Genomic DNA, 20,000 nt, shown 5'->3' with positions numbered 1-20,000 from the left:
GCGTACGAGCGCATCTTGTCAACCAGCTTACCGGCCCCGTACTGGTCAACCCAGCGGAACGGTCCACCGGTGAATGGTGGGAATCCGAGACCGAAAACAGCACCCACATCACCCTCCAGCGGACTGTCCAGAATCTTCTCCTCCAGGCACAGCACCGCTTCATTGACGAAGCGCGAAACCATCCGTAGCTGCATGTCCTCAACCGAGTTGGCACCGCGGGATTGAAGAGCGTACTTTTGCTTCAAGATCGCCAGGGCACCCTGGTTCACCTCACGGTTCTTGCTCTTGCCACTGCCATACACGAACACACCCTTGCCCGATTTGCGCCCCATATAGCCGGCCTTCACCAGATCGTCCATCACGCCCAGGTTGCCTCCGCTGAACCGATCCCCGAATGCCTTGGCCAGATCGACCGCAATGTGCGCTCCCACATCGATACCGACCTCATCGGCCAGAGTGGCGGCACCGACCGGGAAGCCGAACGATTTCGTCATCTTGTCCAGATCCTTCGGATCGACTCCCTCCTGCAACAACCGGATGGCCTCCGAGAGCATGGTCGAGAGGATACGCGTCGTGTAGAATCCCGGGCCATCGCCAACAGTGATCACCACCTTGCCCTGACGCAGACCGACTTCCACGGCGGCCGCTGCCGTTTCCTTCGATGTGCCCGGATGCGTAATGATCTCCAGCAGCTGCATCTTATCCACCGGCGAGAAGTAGTGCATACCGACCACATTCTCCGGCCGCGAACTACCGGCAGCAATCTTCGTGATGGGAATCGCAGACGTGTTCGTGGCGATGATGCAGTGCTTCGGGACGACCTGTTCCAGCTCCTTGATAACACGGTGCTTGATGTCGATGTTCTCGAACACGGCCTCAATCACGATGTCCGTGTTCTTGAATGGTTCGTAGCTCAGGGTGGAGGTCAGGTTGGAGAGAATTTGATCGCGCTCGATCGCACTAATGCGCTTGCGCTTGATGGCATTCTGCAGACCACCCTGAATTTGACCAACACCTCGACCCAGCCCAGCCTCGGTCGTGTCCTTCATGATCACCTGATAGCCCTTATCGATGCTGACCTGCACAATACCGGCACCCATGAGACCGGCCCCGAGAACTCCAACCTGTGACGAGTAGAGAAAGGAATCAGAAAAGGTGGCCACGACAGACTCCGCGTATCGCTTACCGTCTTTGGTGGATTAGCGGGCTTGCCAAAACGGTTCTTCTTACACTCGGTCTGACCGCGGAACAGTCCAATCAGTCCCTTCGATTGTGGGGTCTGCGAGAGCTCACCGAAGCCCTTGCGTTCCGCTTCATATCCGGCCTCCTGTCCCTTATCTACACCAACACGGATCACATCCAGGATCTGGGAACACAAGCGGAGAGCGTCGAGAGTGTCAGGTGAAAGGACTCCCTATCTGGCTGCCCTTGGGAGAACCTTACCTTGAGTGGTGCCGGGTAGAGGCCACCGGAAAGCTTCATCACCTGTTCGCGCGCCTTCGCAAACACCTTTTCCTTGACCCATTCGATGCCGAACGCAAACTCGGTCACCTTATTGACGAGGCCCGTCTTCTGGCGGCTCACCTTCAGCTTCTCTGAGGCCAAATCCTTCGCCACCTGAATGGCCACCTGCTCCAGGTACTCGAGGGTGTTCTGTTCGGCCGGCTTCAGTCCGGGACCGAGTGGGTTCACCAGCAGATCGACGATGCCCAGCTTCTTGGCCTTATCCGCTTTGACCGACTTGCCGGTCAGTGCCAGATCGAGGGCCGTCGGGATGGAGGTAAGCTTCGGCAATCGCTGGGTACCGCCGGCACCGGGCAACAGTCCCAGCATCACCTCCGGCAGTCCAACGACCGTTTTCTTGTCCTTCAACGCCACCCGGTACTGACAGGCGAGCGCTAGCTCGAGCCCACCACCGAGACACACACCATTGATGGCGGCCACGATGGGTTTGCGGGATTTTTCCAGCTTGCTGAACTGGATCTGGCCTTCGTGCGAAACCCGGGTGGCTTCCTCGACCGATTTGCACTTCTCCAGCATCGTAATGTCGGCACCGGCCACAAAGCAACCCGGTTTACCGGAGATCAGCACGGCCGAGTTGACGGACGGATTGGTTTCCACCTCACGGATCACGGCATCAAACTCGGCCTGCACTTCCTCGTTGAGTGAGTTCACTTTCACTCCCGGCGAGTCCAGCGTGATGACCAGCACATTGTCCACGAGCCGCGTGCGGATGTGTTTGCTGGTGGCCGGTGCGGCCGTCGCCAGCAGTCGGGCCGTCATTTGCGATTGGTGCGCTGCAAGGAAGGATCGAGAATCGGCAGGGAACGATTAGTAGGCCATGGAATATCGGTCATTGAAGAGCTGCTGCTGCTGCTAGGGAACCGGGAAGACTGATCGTTATCTCCGTTGTGGTTCGGAAAACGGCAAGATTTGATTTCATAACGATGCCTGTCCTTCCCTCGATGGTGGTTATCAGCTGTCGGCATCCAAAGTCTTGTCTCTTTTCTCGCTGCTCTCAACGGACCAACACACCAGCAACGCGTTGCATCATAGTATGCGTATCGAGCGAGTCATGTTTACGTGCCATCACCGATTCCCTTTTCACCATCGCCCCCACCTACGAGGGCCAAAGTCCATCCGTGCGACGATCCGCTAAGATTAGTGTGAATCTCGTGCCCCCCGGTCTACCCGGCGCCGATAAAATCCGGGTGGCTCAGACAACGGCAGTGGCCGGGTGGACGAGAAAAAGATGAGAATCGGCTTATGCTTACCCCTCAGCTGAAGCGCCCGTCCAAAGGTCACGTTTCGTTGCAGTGCGGCACCGATCAGTCTTACGCTGGCCATCTTTTACGAGTTGTGGCTACTTTCTCCTGGGTTCACCTGCAGAAGGGTGAGATTGAACTGACCGGTGCTCCCGGGGAAACTCTGGTGTAAAGCTACTTACAATGATATGGTCCGGAAACGGAACTCAAACGAACATAAATAAAAAAGTTATTCACCAGCGCTCCGCCGTCGTCGTCGTTGAACTCCGTGGCTTTGAGGAAAAAGGAAAACGGGAAACAACGCGGAATATATAGAAGAAACCACCCTAAATCACCCCTCTTGACCAAAATTCCTTCAAAACCGAACAGATACGAGCCGTCGCGGCGACAGTTGACCAATTTTGGGGGTTCTTTTTCCATAGCAACGCCACCTGGGGTTCACATCGAAATTGCTCACGGCAGGATTTGTAAACGCGGCTATTTATTTCTTCATTTTTTAAGTTGATTAATTACAAAATTGACCATCTACCTCATGTTCCACTACTGCCATCAAGCGGAGGGCTTTAACCATCGTCACGGAATAAGGAACCCAAAAGTGCTGCGTTTTTCGATTATGTCGTGGATTTCATACTGGCGAATGTACGAAATTTGCGAAAAATGCGTCTGACCTTGGGTTAGCAGTCGAACTCATCTAATTGGAACAAAGAATATGGTAATTTTTTAATTTTTAAGCAAGGTTGTCTGGGGGCGTGTTGGCATTGGCCAGATAGCATGTGCTCGATAGCATTGGCCAGATAGCATGTATTTCAAAACAAACGGCTACCCTGACAAGAAAATTCCGGAAACTCGCCTAGCACACTGAAAATTTGGCAAAAGTTGAAACGATCTTAAGAAACTGTTTCTTTTTGTTTTGTGATTCAGCGATACGTTTGCAGAGGATGGATTTAATCAATACCCTGCCCGTTGAGGTGAGAAAGGAATATCATAAATGGTTCAAAACAAACAATATCTCTATTTCCCTTGATACCCTTTGTCCTCGATACAGGTGCTGTGCATGGTATTTGATCGCTTGGATCTTGCGAGCGTAAAAAACGCGTCCCTCACTTGTCAGAGATGGAACGGAATTATCTTTCTGAGCCCATACATTCAAAGATTTACGTTGAAAATACGGATCTACTATAGCATCTCGGTGATGTTGCCAGAAAATAGGCCGGAACGGAGGGTACCAGGTTTAATCGAAATGCTGGAAAAGACCCAGCGGTGCTACCGTAACCTATGTTGCTGGACTGAAGTGGGGTATGATTCTGAATTTCACTGCGTATGGTCGGCTATTCACCCCAAAATTACGATGCACCTTGACTCGATGATTTTTTACGGTAGCATGTCTTTGATAAAGTTTTCAATGATAGCTGCAGGGCTTCCGTCTATATTGTGCCTCTGTTGTCTAGAGCTAAATCAGAGTATCGAAAATTCAAGAGCTCGGGATAAAATACTAACGCTGCGAAGCAATTCTGTGAAGCATCTCGAGATAGCAGCGAAACTTAAATATCGGCTGGATATGCCGCAGTTAGTATCATTCAAAGGTTTTCTGCCGGTAGCTGATACAATCCACGATAACCTCAGGACATTTCCGCCCTCTAATCTGAAGCGCCTCTCGATGGTATTGAACAAACAGTGCTTACAGATGCTAAATGCTGATCCATCATTTTTTCTTCGTTTTGCGCACCTAGAATTTTTGAGGTTCTTAGGAGATCCTGTGCCAAGTGAAATTTTACTGAAATTGTGTGAATCATGCCTAACATTACAGGCTTTGTATATTTATGGATTCCAACTTTCCAACCCAAGTGAGTTAGAAAATCTTTCGAAACTTACGAATCTTCGCGCCCTTTGCATTCAGTCTACCAGCAAGTCAAGTCGTTTAACGGAAGCGATTGATTTATCAAAATTAGTCCATCTAGAAACTCTATATCTCACAAATATCTCGAATATTGCAAAACTTCCTAGGTCAATAAGAATGCTTAAAATTCATATCGATAGTGGACGTTGTGGCACAGAGAATATTAGCAAATATCTAAGTAGCTGCTCGCAGTTAAAAGAACTGTTCGTAAATATTCAGGATGGCTGTCCTCGTTCTAACATATCGCAGTGCGTGACCGATGAAATAATGAAGGCATTGCCATTTCTTAAATGTTTGGAGTTACTATCGATCGGCGGGGGATGTTTGGATGAATCCAGTTTCCATCACATAGGCGCTCCGTTAGATAATCTGCGCAAACTAGTTCTCAGAAAGTCCAGCACATCTTTGAATCGTTCTTTTCTGAAACAATTTTTTCCTAACTTGACAGAACTTAAAACGTGTAAATGTGAATATACTTGTAATTGTAACAATCGTTATATTCCGTAAAGAAAGATACAAGAAATGGTTTGAAAATGGCGATCACTATAATCAGAATTAGAATATTTCTCTAGAACCTATGATGTAAGGAAATGGAAATGGAGTATATGGAATCTAAGAAAATGGAAATGAAGCATGAGGAAACTATAAAAATAAATACTTACAAAACTCACTCTAAATAGTTTTTTGTACTGCATTTGTATTTTCAATTGGTTCAATTAATTTTAAAAGTGGTAATTTTTTGTACGGTACCTACGTTTTATTTTTGTTTTTCCAATTCAGTTGGAAATAGTAAGTTACGAAACTGAGGAAAACTCTTAGGAAAGTTGAAACTTTCTTCCGTTAAAACACTAGGTGGAAATACTCTCGGGTGACCAGTGTCCCGAAAGGAACAAAATATCACCTTTCAAGATTGGCAATCAGCAGATATGTACGACCTACGTCTCTTCTATGTTCAAATGACCGGCGTTACACGATCAGGCCGGTGACCATGACTTATTACTACCAAAGACACAGATTGGAAGGCAATGGCAAACCTAACCCCGTAAGCCGATGGCTGCGGTCGACCAGATTCCGCTTTGAAAGTGTCTCTGCCCATGCAGGACTCGCATAATGCAGCGCCAACTAAGGTGACCGACATTGACTAGTAGGCTCCTACTCGAGCAACTGAGGCCACCCGTTCCATGCATAATGGCCGCAAGATCATTAGAGGCCCTCCCGCGCCTTACTGGTGGTGCTGGAGTCCCAACAGGCAACCTCAGCCACAGAGTCCCTTCGAACGTCACGTTCCAGAGTGTTGGCCTTAAAACGGATCCTTGGAGAACGCCGTAAGTTACATTTTCTGTGGTCGCGAGTTGATATCGTACATGCGGCACAGGTAATCGAGAATTCGCAAATCCTTGGCCAAGCTTACGCTTATTAATTAGTAACAAGGGTCGAACTGTTGTCAAAAAGTCTATTATAACATCAGCATCTACCACCAAGTTCCTCACAAAATATCTTATCTGCAGAACTTTCTCCACTTTATCGCTTAACTTTGATTGCATCTATCCAGCACGGCAATTTGTAAGTATAAACTAGGAAATTAATCATAGTATTTCAATATAATCGGTATCTCTTCATATTCCTCATAAAATGCAAACGAAATATGTCATACCATTATAATTTTTTACCCGTAATTTTAATAATCATTTTTCAAACGGATTTTCATAAATTTATCAGTAACAATCGACCTTTCCATTAATAACCTTTAAAAAACATTATCAAATAAGCATGATAAGATAAGTTTCCTTTACAGATAACTGCATTTTTTAAAGATTTGCTCTTCCACCGTAGTTGATGAACCAAATTGATTTTAAAACCATGAACAACACAATTAGCACTCGCCGGAGAAAACCTAACTAATCCTTAATTAGATCAAAAGGTTACAAGTTGCCTCGGACTCGGTTCCAGTGCAGTGTCCCCTCTTCCTGTCTAAACTCATCACCACTGCCCAGCGGATTACAAACCGCCCCGCCCCTCCGAACCACGGCCAAGTAATGGTGTGGCAAAGTAAATACAAATATTTGCGCAACAAATTCAAATCGATGCTTAACACAGGCTGAGCAAACAGCAGCAGATTCCCTGGCCTGGCACGCACAACCAACAACCGAGGCCACCGACACCGAGTCCTGGGACTGAGAGATGCGAGACCAGCGCGAGGTTGCTGCTTCCGGATGGGGTGGCACTGAAACAATCGAAACCAGGCCACCAGGGGTCGTAGAAGGACGCAATCGAAACACGACACCTAATCAAGTGTTGCTCGGGCGTTGGCACGGGATCGACGTCACCGGTCTTTGTGTTTGGACCGTTTTTAGGACGGTTTTGTTGTGGGTTCAATTCTTCCGATTGAGTTAAAGGGGATGCACCAATGGCGAGTGCCAATCCATATCCCATAAGCTTCCCACAAGCACCCCTCGCTGGCCACCGGTAACTGCCTTTTGTTTCGCCTTCTCCGAGACAGTTCCACCGGTGTGGGAGGAGGAGGCATCCGATTTCATTATATCTGAATTAATATTGATCTAATAGATTATCGGTCGCACACGTTAAATGCCCACGAACGGCGTGAACCGTGGCGGAAGTGTCTGTCTTGCCCCCGTGCCAGTGATCTTCATCCGTGTGGCATCCGATACTTGTGTAACCGACGGTAGGCAAACATCGGTGACTCCCTTAGGCACGAGGTAGTGCTATCTCTCCCCATTTCCCATTAAAACCTTTTCCTTTTGTCCCTCGCTAGGCCGCGTCGCCAACGGCTTCTGCTGGGCCGTTCTGTCGGTCCGTTGTTGGCGTTTGATGTTTGAAGCATCGAGGGTGAATCATGCCATTCGATGATGATGGACCGGAGACACACCGTCGATCTGTTGTTTGCTATCATTTGTCCTTTTCTATGTTGCTCGCACACCCAAAACATGACCCCGTGTCCTCACGATGCTCACTCCACCCATGGATGTTCGCGTTCTTTGCCATGGGAGGGTTGGGAACGGAGGACTGTCTGGGATGCGAAGAGAATCGGAATCGTGCCCGGTTGTATTGAGTACCGGTTAATGGAAGGATAATTGCGGTGGTTTGCGGTGGTATCTGGTTCGCTGATTCTGTGCCTTCGAAACGCCAATCGCGAGCGCAATATCGAAGCGATTTTGTTGAAGGAGGCTGGAGGGCGTCGTCGTCGATGATTGATTTCTGGTTAGGCAATGGCTAGATGATAAAGGGGTTAGCATGAAGCGGAAAACGCGCGTTCGCAACATACTTGACGGTTCGTATCGAATCATTGTAGCATATTGTACGCATTGTTGCGCCTATCGTTAATGTTATGATTGCGGTAAAGGGAAGAAGCAGCTGGGTTTGCTGGGAGAGTGTGAAATGCGTTTGTTTGGTTTAGAAGACGAAAGTGAAGTAGCTACCAGTGGGGCATTGTGATGACTAATGATGGATCACAGTAGCCTAGGGGATGGTTTTTGCTCAACTAAAGGCAGAATAATTGTTAATTTTGTCTTGTTTCATAGTATCTTCACTTCTATTATTGGATCAGTACATGATAAGCTTCAAGCAACTACAGAATCATTGCTCTAAACTCAGGATAATGGACAGTCCATTTCGATGAGAATTTGTACTTCGAATGTACTCATAGTCCATGACTATGATGCCCAACTTCCAATGAGGGCCAAGATGGAACGTTTTAACCAGTCGATCTTATTATGTTCCATTAAAGGAATTTTGGCAATTAGTGTTCATTTTTTTTTGTGTGAATATTTATGTTAATTTAATTGAAGCTATGCAGTTGGTATTATTAAAATTACAATTAAATCCAATAAATAGTTATCTTTCAGGAGTTTAAAAAAAAACATATGAGACAGGAATTAAAGTAAATCTTATTGTTAGCATCGAGTAGTTTTTTATGTGCGCTGCATAGTTAATATACCAACAATTCTTATATTAGTAATTGCAGATTTGATAACAACAATATCTCTCGAATTAATTCTCGAATTTTAGCGCACCTATCACTGCTATACAAATTCATCTACCATTGATTGATTCATGTATTGCGAAATAAAACTGGCAATATGCAGGGGGTTGACTAAAAAGGTTCATTTTTCCATAGTCACATGTGATTTTTGTTACAGTATTGATGATTTACACGTGGATTTACCGTAGAACCAAGCCATTTATCACTTAAAATATGTAAATGAAACCTGTTTACCATAATAATTATGGACCATGGTATGATTATGGACGTTTTGCATTAATTGTAAGCATTTGATAAGCTAGTCTGGCCCAATTAGTTGTTTAACGGTCATTACATAGCTACAGACTCAATGCATTACATTTGACATCATAATTATAAAATAACTGAATTCCTCAATGTCTACAATAACTGCAAAGGAAAACTGTTTGGCCGAGAACTGAGGGCCTGCTTAACGTTGTTGGCATAACCATACCTTCCATGCAACATTTCTTTCTCTTTCTCTCTCTCTCTCTCTCTCTCTGCGCAAAACCAGCTAAGCACGTGACGAACCAACCGTTTGTTAATCCATTGCAAGCATCCACGTGCCCTTTAAACCGCGAAATCCACTCAATCCGGTGAAACAATTTGTCCAAACTTTCTTTCCTTTCGCGGTGAATGTCACAAAATCAACCCCTCATCTCATGTGATGATGCTGCAGCGATTCCGTACCACACGCCACGCCAGCTTCCGGTCATTCGCACACACTTCCACCGGTGAATGGATTAATGAAATGAATGGAATGCAATTGCATTTACCATCGCCACGAGCCATCGCAACGTCGTCGATCGTAGTAGTCCCCCTCCCAGCGGGCTGAGTTGAAAAATCGCCGTGTAACAGGATTATCGGATCATTTTACAACAAATCGTCACTGGACTGCACTTTCACACTAACTTCCTTAGTAACTGCTTCATCGGTTTGTCCCGGGGCGTCCTGCAGTGACCTCGGTTCGAATTCTACCGCTTAACCCTTTTTCCAGCGTACCGTTCGGTACCGGCGGGACCCGATGGCGTACGACAAGGGATGATTGAATTAACACCTCGTCCTCGCACCTATGCAAGCGTCCCCGTACCGTGTGACAACCACGTGTGTCGAACTGATGGACACTTTGGTTCGCCCGGGACTTGAGGACTGCGGCTCTTCCACGGGGAGGGTTGTCAAGCACGCACCCCCCTGGAATACTGCAACATCGCTTGCTTGGTACGTATTGTTGTCTTGAGCCTTTATGCTGCTGTTGTTGTTGTTGTTGTTGTTGCGAATGAAGTGCAAAAAAGGGAAACCTCCTCGTTTCTCGGTCACGTCGTGGACGTCCTGGCGCCTAAATTTGGGCCAAAGGCAAACGAACGAGATGAAGGGCTGCACCCTTCCAGGCTGAGGACCAATATGGGGCAAGCAAAAGAAGAAAAGGATAATGACGGGTTCATTTGCTGCATTTAAGTTTTGATCGTTCGGTTTCGGGCCCCACCGGCAGTCGGATGCTTCGTTATTCCGCTACAGTGCGATGCCAATTTTCCGTACATCTTGTACATCAGATCAGGAATTCCTACGCCATAGTTCTTTACTATGTAGTAGAATAAAAACGTGTATCCTCTACGATAAACATATAAAACAAGAAAAAAAACAACTAAAGACCCATTCCTTGCGCTGCTGTACCTACTGTCGATGAAGGTGAAGACGATTTTCAGATAAAATCGTTCCGGTGGCTCCGGACCCTTCACGACGACACATTGGGCGCCCTCCGGCAGTAAACGCGATATGCACACAGGGAAATTACACGGTAGCGACTTTTACAGCGTCTTATCTTGATTGATTTCAATCCGCAATCAACGGGCGATCGGGCAAGTGAGGCATACACAGAATCGGCCATAATTGCAGGAGAACGACGACGACGACGACGAGTGACGACGCTGGTGAGGCGCTTTTGACAGTTTCTCACATCGACACATCGACGGGGAATTAAGATTCCTTGCTTTTCCGTTCCCTTTTCTGCTGTTAATTCTACAGTTTTTTTACTATTACGTTTCACCTTCATCGTTAAACTTCTTGGTGTTACTTTGAGGAGTTTCCGTTCCGTACCTCTTTTTCTCAGCCCGAGCGTTTCCTGTTTAGGAGAGGAGCAAGGGGGTCCCTTGCTGCGTTTAGTGATTTACGATAGATAAGACTCAACAGTTCAGCTGGGTATCTTGCAGGATACCGTTTTTCGTGAGCGAAATACTTCAAAAAGTCTATTGTTTTCGGTGGGGTTTGTGCTCCTCTGTGGACGTAGCAAAGGGTTGTTGCACCGATCTTGATCCGATAGAGGTAGACATGGCGGGAATAGTTACATCGTAAGCTTGTATGACCTCCAAACTTACTTGTTCATAGGTAATTGAATAATTCGTGGATAATATTGGATTGGGGAGAAACTAATTTATTATTTTTGGATAACGTTCAAGTCCATTTCGAAACATTCTGTTGGATAATTTGCGGGCTTTTTAGTGACAATTTCACTATCCCTCTTTGATTAATGGTTTTTTTTTATCGGCGACTCAAACTCAAACAAGAACATTTTAACTTCAATCGAACCATTTGTTGAGGTAAAAGATCTTAAATTAGTGTTTGACTGTACGAAAACAGTTTATTTAAATTATTATATTGAGACTTACAATCTCTAAATACAGATTCATCGATGTTAGCATGAAAATGACTGGATTCCTTTTGCCGAAGGTTTTGCAGATGGAAATTTCAGTCGTTATGTTTTTTGCTGTGTGGTGTCGATTGATATGATTCTTTGAGCTAATTATTTTTTCTAGCTTTGCACGAATAGTATTACAAAGTTTTATGATCAATCCTGGGTGATCTTAATTTCAGGAGTCTTGTTTGAATTTTCGCTTTCATCGAACCAAAGTCTAAAATGCTTCGTCAATTTTTGTTGACTATAGTTTACAACTCACAGACTAATAGTGTAAATAACAAATACTGTATTACTTTTTAAGTGTCAAATGCCCTCTTTACAACGAATGTAAATTTGAGGCCCTTCTGTGGATTACCTTCTCAACAACCCAATATCAAAACAATTTAGTATTTTGAAAATTCCATATCACCCCCGCTCTTATTTGACACCAAAGAAACAGCTAACACTTAGATACTCGTCCGCCTTTTCGGAGTGAGTGGTAGTAACACATTATGTGAAATTACTTGAAACTGATTCGGAAGTCATTCTACCGACAACGAAGTCGTGTTCAAAGATTGAATGCATAACGAGGAAAGTTTAGTGGAACATTAGGATGGTATTAAAGTGTGGTTGAGGGAATAACTATTACTCATGACACGTGAACCTTTTGGAACAGAATCGGATGTTGGTTGGACGATAGAACGTGGAAAATTAAAAACAGTTTGGGGGTGAGATGAATTTTCTAAATATTTCAACCTAATATTACAACAACACTCGATGCACTTCTCCATTTTTTCTGACTAAACGAATGTTATAACATGCCAAGAACATGTTTCCAAAAATATGCTAAATGTCTTAATCAACCCTAAAAGTCATTCCACAGTCAAGCAATCAGACAGCCTTGACCGCTAGCAAGCAAGCGGCACTTGAAAAATCCAATCAATCATAATTTCGTTAAATTAACCAAAGTAAATACGGAAAAGGGGGAAGATGTAGATTATACAACTCGGAGGCAAGTTCGAAATCACTACACAGCCCGCGAGCTCGGTTTCGGTAAAAATCCAACGTAAATTGGCCATAATTGCACACACCGCATCGGCGGCGCACTTTCATTAACGATATTGATAATTATCGAACACCAATCGATACGCCGAGGGATACGGTCCTCATCGGCCTTCGCCATCACGCTGAGAAGCTGGAAAAACTCGATTCGGTTGGGCCACTTTGGGGCCTTGGGTATCGTGTCATCGAGCACCATGATTAGTCGCATGGCGTGGCCCCGACCGGACCGCAGGAGCAACTGGAAAATGCGCAAATCGTCGATACATTTACTTTCGGCGTAACCGGCGTCGGGAACGGTGCAAAAACAAACACTCAATTTTCGCCGAACGATTACCGGCGTTTTTCGCCTCGGTCCGTTGTTTCGCTTGTTATCACCAACGAGGAGGCTTGCAAGATCCTGTTGGAGAGGGAGATGATGGAATTGGCAACAAACTACTCTTATTCTCTATTTGAATAAGATTTTTTCCCTAGTATTTTTTATGAAAATCTTGGATATACGTAAAGTCTTTTAATTGTTCAGACTGTTATTTAATGTATTGGATTCACATCAAATCGCTCATTGGTAGATGGATTTTACAAACAAACAAAAAAAAATCAAGTTTTCTCCCAATTGAGGGACACAATTGTGACCTGAAAAACAATAGTCACAAGGCCAAGGAACTGTGTTGCAGCTTGAACTGCCAGAGCGTCATCAACAGTTCTTCATTCTTCTTTTTCAACATCAACTCGCAACGTATGCAAAGTAAGACAACGGCATCGGAACAATCCAACAGCGCGCTTTCTTGTGCGGCCTTTTACTCCTGCACCGTCCGTGCCAGTGTCCTTTCGATGGTCCCAATCAAGGCAAATTATCGCTGAACGACCCAGAATGAAGTTATTATGTTGTAATCTTGTTTCTCGCTCGCTTCGTATGTTCCAGCTAAAAGACATGATTATTCCGCTCGACGATTTGTTCTCTAGTTGGCATGTTAATGCCCAATGCCTTTTGCCGGAAGAGGACGCACTCTGCTCTTACCGGAGAAAGAGAGTAAAAGGAGAGATCCTTTTCATTAAGTTTTTAATGATTTCTGGGGCAAGTACATGGTTATTGCGAGAAAAAATAAACGATAAAAAGAGACCGTTCGACGACACGAGTGGCACAGTTATTGTAAGGATATCACGGTGTATCTGTGTCATTGTACCAACGACCGAAAATCATCCCTCGGACTGCCAGTTGACACGAGGCGAACCGTAAGGACCACGCTGGTCCCACTCGAACGCGTATTGGCGCGCGATTGGTACTTGCCATTTGACAGCGGAGGCGACTCCGGTGCACTACCACAAAGGACAATCCTCTTGATTTCTGGCCAACGGCTTCGGTTCGGCTTGACAGGAGAAAGCCTTCCTAATAAGCCACTTTCGGGGTGGGGGCCACTAACACCTCACGCTGCTACACACAACCATCATCCATCAAATTCCGGTGACAGTACAATGATTTCTAATTGGACACTTTGGTACTCTTGCCCTTTTTCACAGTGTGCCGGATGGATCAGCCGGCGTTTAGCGGGTCATAACGGACACGAGATTTCACCGAGGTTCTGTCACCGAGTTCGACTTTCGTGGCGCGTGTACCAGACGAATGTTTCCTGCTTTCAAACTCCGGTAGATATTGGTCATTTTGAAGGAGAAGGATTCTCGAGCTGAGTCCCCGGATGGTGGTTGAGTGTTCCAGTGCAATTGTGACTGACTTGAAGGACTTATCCTATTGCTGGTATATGGTGTTATGGTAAAATATTTATTTGAGCATTAACTTTTTTTATTATAAAACAAAAGATTTCTTCTTCAAGGCCATAGGATCCGATTTGGAGACCCGCGAGAAACATTTGCATAACAATTACGTGACGTGGATGGAGCCGCGTCGCTGGATGCTGTGGTCATAAAATGTAAAATACTTCATCCGGAGCAGCCAGATGTTCGTTAATCTGGGCTGGATAGCATTCCAGGATGCAAACATAATTCACCAGCTACGGGAACGCTGATGATATCTGGAAAACCGTTTTTCCCTCGGATCGCCCCGTCTGAGGAAAGGAACGGAACGGAACGGACTCCTTAGCTCACTCCGAATGTCTCCGGCAGACCTAACACCTCAACCGAAGCACCCAGGGAGAGTTGCTATGGTAGCAAGGATTCGAGATTTGTGGGATTTTATGAAACCCGCCCCAGTAGGCCCTTGTTGTGACCCATTCAGAGCCAACTAGACGGAAGTGAAACGCCAACAAAGCCACAACAAAGCGTTGAACCAACAACATTGTGTTCACAAACAGCGCTCTCCGGACCGAGGCTGCCGGGTCCGGTTTGGTTTTTGGTTTTTGGGCACAAATTATTATCTGCCATAAAATCTTTGCCGCTGCACTCTGCGGCGTCACTGCGGCGTGCTGCTGTTGTGTTTTCGGGGAGGTGTGTAGGGGCTTGGTCCATGGTTTGGCGGGTAACGGACTTGAGATGCTGGGTCGTGCTTCGTGGTTCGTGGCTTTCCTGACTTTTGAACGCGACCGGTCCGGTCTGTATCTGGCGATGCGTAAATAGGAAGTCCGGGTCCGGGTCCGGGTCCGGGTCCGGGGATAAGTTACCGTCTTCGGTAGCTGACTCGGCACAAGGTAACCATCGCGACCGGACCCCCGGCAACGGGTCCGTTCACCCTAGCCTACTGGCACCTGGCACCCATTCCGTCCTGGCTGCAGGCCAGGGTCACGAACTGCACAGGACTTGCAGCATGGCGGTCCGGGCATGGAAATCTACACCACCGACCCATGGTGGCCGGGCATGCGACTCTCGCGCGTCTGCGTCACTCGAAGATGTCGCGAGGGTTTTCTGGGCAAAGCGTTGATCCGCTCCTATTTGTTCCATTGTAAACCGTTTTAGGTGGCAACGTTAGTGAGAACGAGGGCTGGCCATGGTGGCCCCGCGAAGAACTCTTCTTGTTGCCGATTGTCGAGAGGGCTCTTGGGCGTTTATTGCTATTGTATCCAGTTCGCAAACGCACCGAGCGGAGAGGCTTCTGAGGTAATTGAATGTTCTTTCTTCAGACGTTACACAGGCGAATACTTGAAATCGATAGCAGGGGTGCCCCCGGATAGCCAAGACCTACCCTCCGCAAGGCGAACGGTTTGTGCCGATGTTCCCTGGAGCTAAGGGAGTGTACCAACGGGATCCTTGAGACATTCGCACACTATTGAGCAATTATGAAACGAACATTTCTCACAAATCGCCATTATCGAAGCACGGAACTGTGACCATGAAATAAGATTGTTGCATGAAACACAGACCTTAAGTGCTTTATTGTTTCTTGGCATTTTATAGAACCATGAGACATTTGTACATTCCCATTTGTTTGGGAATAAGTACACGAGTATTCGCTGCATTCGTTATATTGTTTGAGGTACTTGTTCATTAAAAACTCTCGTTGTCTTCCAAACATGGATTTGTGTTGTATAACCGACGATTTGACGATTTTTACACTACTTCTTTAATTAGTAAGAATTGCGCAAATAATTTTACTTTAGGATACAAAAAGGATCATTTTTTAGGTCTAAGCTTGGCCTTCAAAATACCGCAAACGGAGAAGTCCTGCATTTTTTGCGCCCATAGATATTGACAGCCAATGAGACATGGAAATGAAGTGTGAAATGTTTCTTTACGCTAATCTCATGTCTCGGTTGCTTTGAGGGAAGGTATGTTACTCAACATACAAAGTCCTTTTGGAGTCTCTAGGGATTTCGCATGAATTGTTTGCATTTCTAGGACTGCAATGAACCTTTTAATAGCTTTAGAAACATTAATTTGTTGATTTATATCGAATCCACCGAACGAAAATGTGCGAATAATGCGAAAAATTGCGTGTTATCGCATCTCAACCCATTATCAACCCGGTTTATGCGTCCTGGTGGCCAGCCGAGGGTGTAAATTATCAGCTGACTTTCCTGGAAACTAAATCCCATTTTTTTTTCGTTTAAAAACTACAGGATAACGAATGGTTTCTCATCAAAGAAAACAAAGTTCAGAATTTAATCATTTGCGGCCAAGCGCAGCAAGGCCTCTTCACGGTCTCAAGACCATAATTCATCCAAAAAGTAACATACCGTAAAAAAATAAACTGATTCTGAAAGTTAATGAAATTCCCAACATTTTTTGGTTTTATTCAATAAAATCCTAACAAAAATGAAAAATGTATGGCGTGTTAACTGTGTTGCAGTTTTTTTGCCTCACCCTGTAGATCCTCGTACATCATCATTTTGACGTCTTCACTTCAATATTTGGAAGTTTGCGTCCTTCAGACTTCACCAAAAAATCTTTTATTTTCTCACATTATTATTTTCAACATAAAGTATTGATAAGCAATGTCATGTTATAGACTATGCACAGTTATATTTCTTAACGACTTATCTAGATCGGGTCGGTCTAGATCGGACAGCAACATGAGCCACCATCCTGACCCTTATATAATCGGTTCTCCTATTTCGGTAGCTTATCCCTCGCCCAACTTGCGAATCTCCCAGAAGCTGACCAGGAGGAGGAAGAATCGCAAATATCCTGTTCACCCTCCCCCCAGGCAGCCGCTACTTTGCGATTCATTAGCAACCGTTTTTCCAATTGAGCAATTATTTCTCATTGCTGTCAGAAAAATGAATTGTTGCTGTTCCCGTTCCTTCTCTTTTTTGGACCGCATTGTTTTGCCATCACTCCCATTTCGTGCCGTCCCTGGCACTCCAGTCACCTTGGATCTAAGCCCCGGGTCCCTTTTTCCGATATTTGATAAGTTGCCGCTCGATAGTCCTATCCGGCCAGTGAGCAGCGGGATCGATGCCATTGCGATCGCTAATTTGCATAACACATGTAAACCTCGCATTGACACAGGGATGATATATTTGCTCTTTCAATTATGCACGCACTCGGTAGCACTTCGGAAAATGGGAACACTTCCCATTTGAGTTCTTTTCCCGGGGATCGGGAGAGGTTTTTGGCCGCACGCCTCCGGCATAGGACGCGCGTCCGATTGGCCGCTGGCTTCTCCTGTAATCGAATCCTCTCGAGCAGTTCCGGCCTGCACTGATAATGTATGCAAATCACGGTGATTAATGCGACTTTTAAATGTCTCTAAAAGGCTGCTCCTAACGCTGGCACTTTTCAGTTAACGCACTACAAAAGAAGGAAGGCAACAAGAAAAAAAAGATTTGTATTCAAATTAGTTTTTTGCAAACACGCGCCTTCCCAAGGATTCTGTTCATTAGTGAGCGGTACTCACAAACTGGTGCCACCGACTGATAGATGACGCCAGAACAGAACAGGAGCAGGATATGCAGCACGCGCCCTGGTTCGAGTTTCAATTATTCGCGTGGCCACGGGCTGAGGGGGATATCACGCCCAAGAGCCCGTGCCTTTCGGAATATCGAGTACATCATAATAGAAATATAAATATTGTTTTGATAAATGACATATTTTAGGGCGCGAACCCTATCAGTCCCTTGGCTCTAATCTCCTGATTATCGTAGTGGCTGGCGTCGCTAGTCCCTGGAGACTAACGCAGTCCGCTCTGGTATTCTTTTTTCGCAATCTGGGTGCGAATCTGCAAAATGGCGCAAACCGTCAACAGACTCGACAAAGACTCCTGTCCTGTGATGGTTCATCGCGGTGTTCCCGGGGGTGGTGACCCTTCCAAAACACAAACATCCCACGATTCCGGTCCATCAACCGGTCACGCTGCACCCCTTCCCTCGCCGGTCGGCACCGCAACGGAAGGTCCTTTTCTGGGCAACCCAGACCCTCTCTCTCTTTCACACCCTCTCTCTCTGGCACTCGCTCGCCGGTCGACGCTGGTGGCGTCAATTTACGGAGGTTCACTTCATTTAACGTATGTTAACTGTTCGCGCTGGTTCGAGTTTGAGGTCCACAGTACTTAATTGCAGGGGCGTAAGGATCAAATTAATCAAATTTTCCCGGCCACCACCGCCAGGATGGGTGCGTACCGGTTGCGGGAAAAACTGGGAAATGGCCCACCAGTCGGTCACGGGGTCCAGGGACCGCTACCCATAGCCGTGGGATTATGGTGAAAGTGGCATTTTTTTGCCACTTTTTGCTTCCCGATTTTTTTTTTGTTCCACTGTTCCGCGGCCGCTCTGTGGAAAGTGTCGGTGGGATTGGGTTTTTTTTTTGGTGTTTACGGTTTTTGTACCGCATTTTCCCCCTCGTGGCTCGGGGTGTGTGCGTAGAAAGTGGCATTAAAATTGTCGTTATGACACGCTCTTCAATGGTCCACGGGTGTTGGGAGGCGGTTTAACGATTTTTTTTTTCAAGTGGATAGGCTTTTCGTTACGGATTTTGCTTTCTCTCATCCGGTGTGTTTTGGGTGCTACCGACTGGTGTTGCCGATTTAAATTGGTCCAATAAATGCTCATTACCGAGTCATTCATTTTAAAATATTGTATTGGTTAGTTTGTTTGGTTTGCGGAGAAAGGGGAACAACGGCCAAACGGAACCGACCACGAACAGAGAAAACCCAATGTTTTTTTCGCTCCTGGAAAGAGGTTACGAAAATCGCATTCACATCCTGTGTTCAATTGATAAAGTATTTAAAGTTGCAGGGGAAATAGAATTTAAATATTGGGTTTATAATCTAATTTTTTCGATTTTTTGGCTCAACAAAACCATTTTGAAAATGAAATGAGCAATTACATCAATCAAATGTTGGCAATATGCTTTTTTCCATTTTTCATTATTTATTTTTTTGTCATCTTACATAAAAAATGAGGAGCTGTGCTGGAGCTTCCCTGCAAAATGGAGTTTTCAGATATTTTTAAACCCAACATGGTTAACTTTAGAAAAAAATATGAGCAAAATAATATTATGACCCATCAGTCGTTTAAAAAGCGCTTTAAAGGTGTTTGATTTGAACTTGAATTGATTTGAAATGGCACCATCTTGTAATGGAATCGAAAAAACTAAGTTATAGACATAATATTTAGAAGAATAAAGTATGATTCTGATTGCATTGTAAATGCTGTTCAGTAAAAAATGATATAGTTGGTAAAACCTTACTGAAGCGATTACAGTTCCCAGATACCACAAATCGATACTTCAATGAATTGAGATTAACGAATTCATCTTCTTTAGAGCGCATTTCTATCACAATATGTTAGTTGTTTTTTACTTTTTACGAGAAAATTTTCCAAGAAAATATTTTTTAACTTTTTTAGTTTAAATGAAATACAAAGATAATGTTTATCTTTTATTAATCAATTAATTAAAAATCCCGTAGCACTTGGTCCAAAATTTTAGAATCCTTTTTCGAATAAACAGCTAGTAAATTAAAAGGTTTCTCTTGTTTGCAGTTTAATGATAAAAGTAGACGGTCCCGCGTATTTTGGAGGAGTTAAAGAGACTAGACCGGATTATTGGGGAGAAATATTTTTCTGGTGAATTTTAAAAAAGATCCTTTTTACCAAAGTTCATTTAGAATACGCATTTGCACTTCAGGTACGTCTGGTGAAATTTCCCCCAACGTTTGTTAACTCTGCACCCAGAACCACAAATGAGCTGGAGGAATCGTTGTTG

The 20,000-nt window shown here is 45.2% G+C and overlaps 1 protein-coding gene across 1 annotated transcript in view; it reads right to left on the bottom strand.

Moving 5' to 3' along the window:
• LOC126572646 (trifunctional enzyme subunit alpha, mitochondrial) overlaps positions 1 to 3,086 on the bottom strand; it is a 3,556-nt gene extending 470 nt beyond the window's left edge. The window contains exons 1-5 of the mRNA XM_050232129.1: positions 2,948 to 3,086; positions 2,775 to 2,883; positions 1,444 to 2,297; positions 1,187 to 1,366; positions 1 to 1,124 (exon numbers count right to left, since the gene is read on the bottom strand). The exon at positions 1 to 1,124 is cut by the window's left edge and continues 470 nt beyond it. Of these exons, the coding sequence (XP_050088086.1) occupies positions 1 to 1,124; positions 1,187 to 1,366; positions 1,444 to 2,297; positions 2,775 to 2,847 (2,231 nt within the window). The 5' untranslated portion in view covers positions 2,848 to 2,883; positions 2,948 to 3,086. The remainder of the gene's footprint in view (positions 1,125 to 1,186; positions 1,367 to 1,443; positions 2,298 to 2,774; positions 2,884 to 2,947) is intronic.
• Between the last annotated feature and the right edge of the window lie 16,914 nt (positions 3,087 to 20,000).

Source organism: Anopheles aquasalis, chromosome 2 (assembly GCF_943734665.1).
Source record: "Anopheles aquasalis chromosome 2, idAnoAquaMG_Q_19, whole genome shotgun sequence".
Taxonomy (NCBI): Eukaryota; Metazoa; Arthropoda; class Insecta; order Diptera; family Culicidae; genus Anopheles; species Anopheles aquasalis.
The sequence above is the reverse complement of the archived record's forward strand: the minus strand, read 5'-3'. Positions and strand labels throughout refer to the sequence as shown.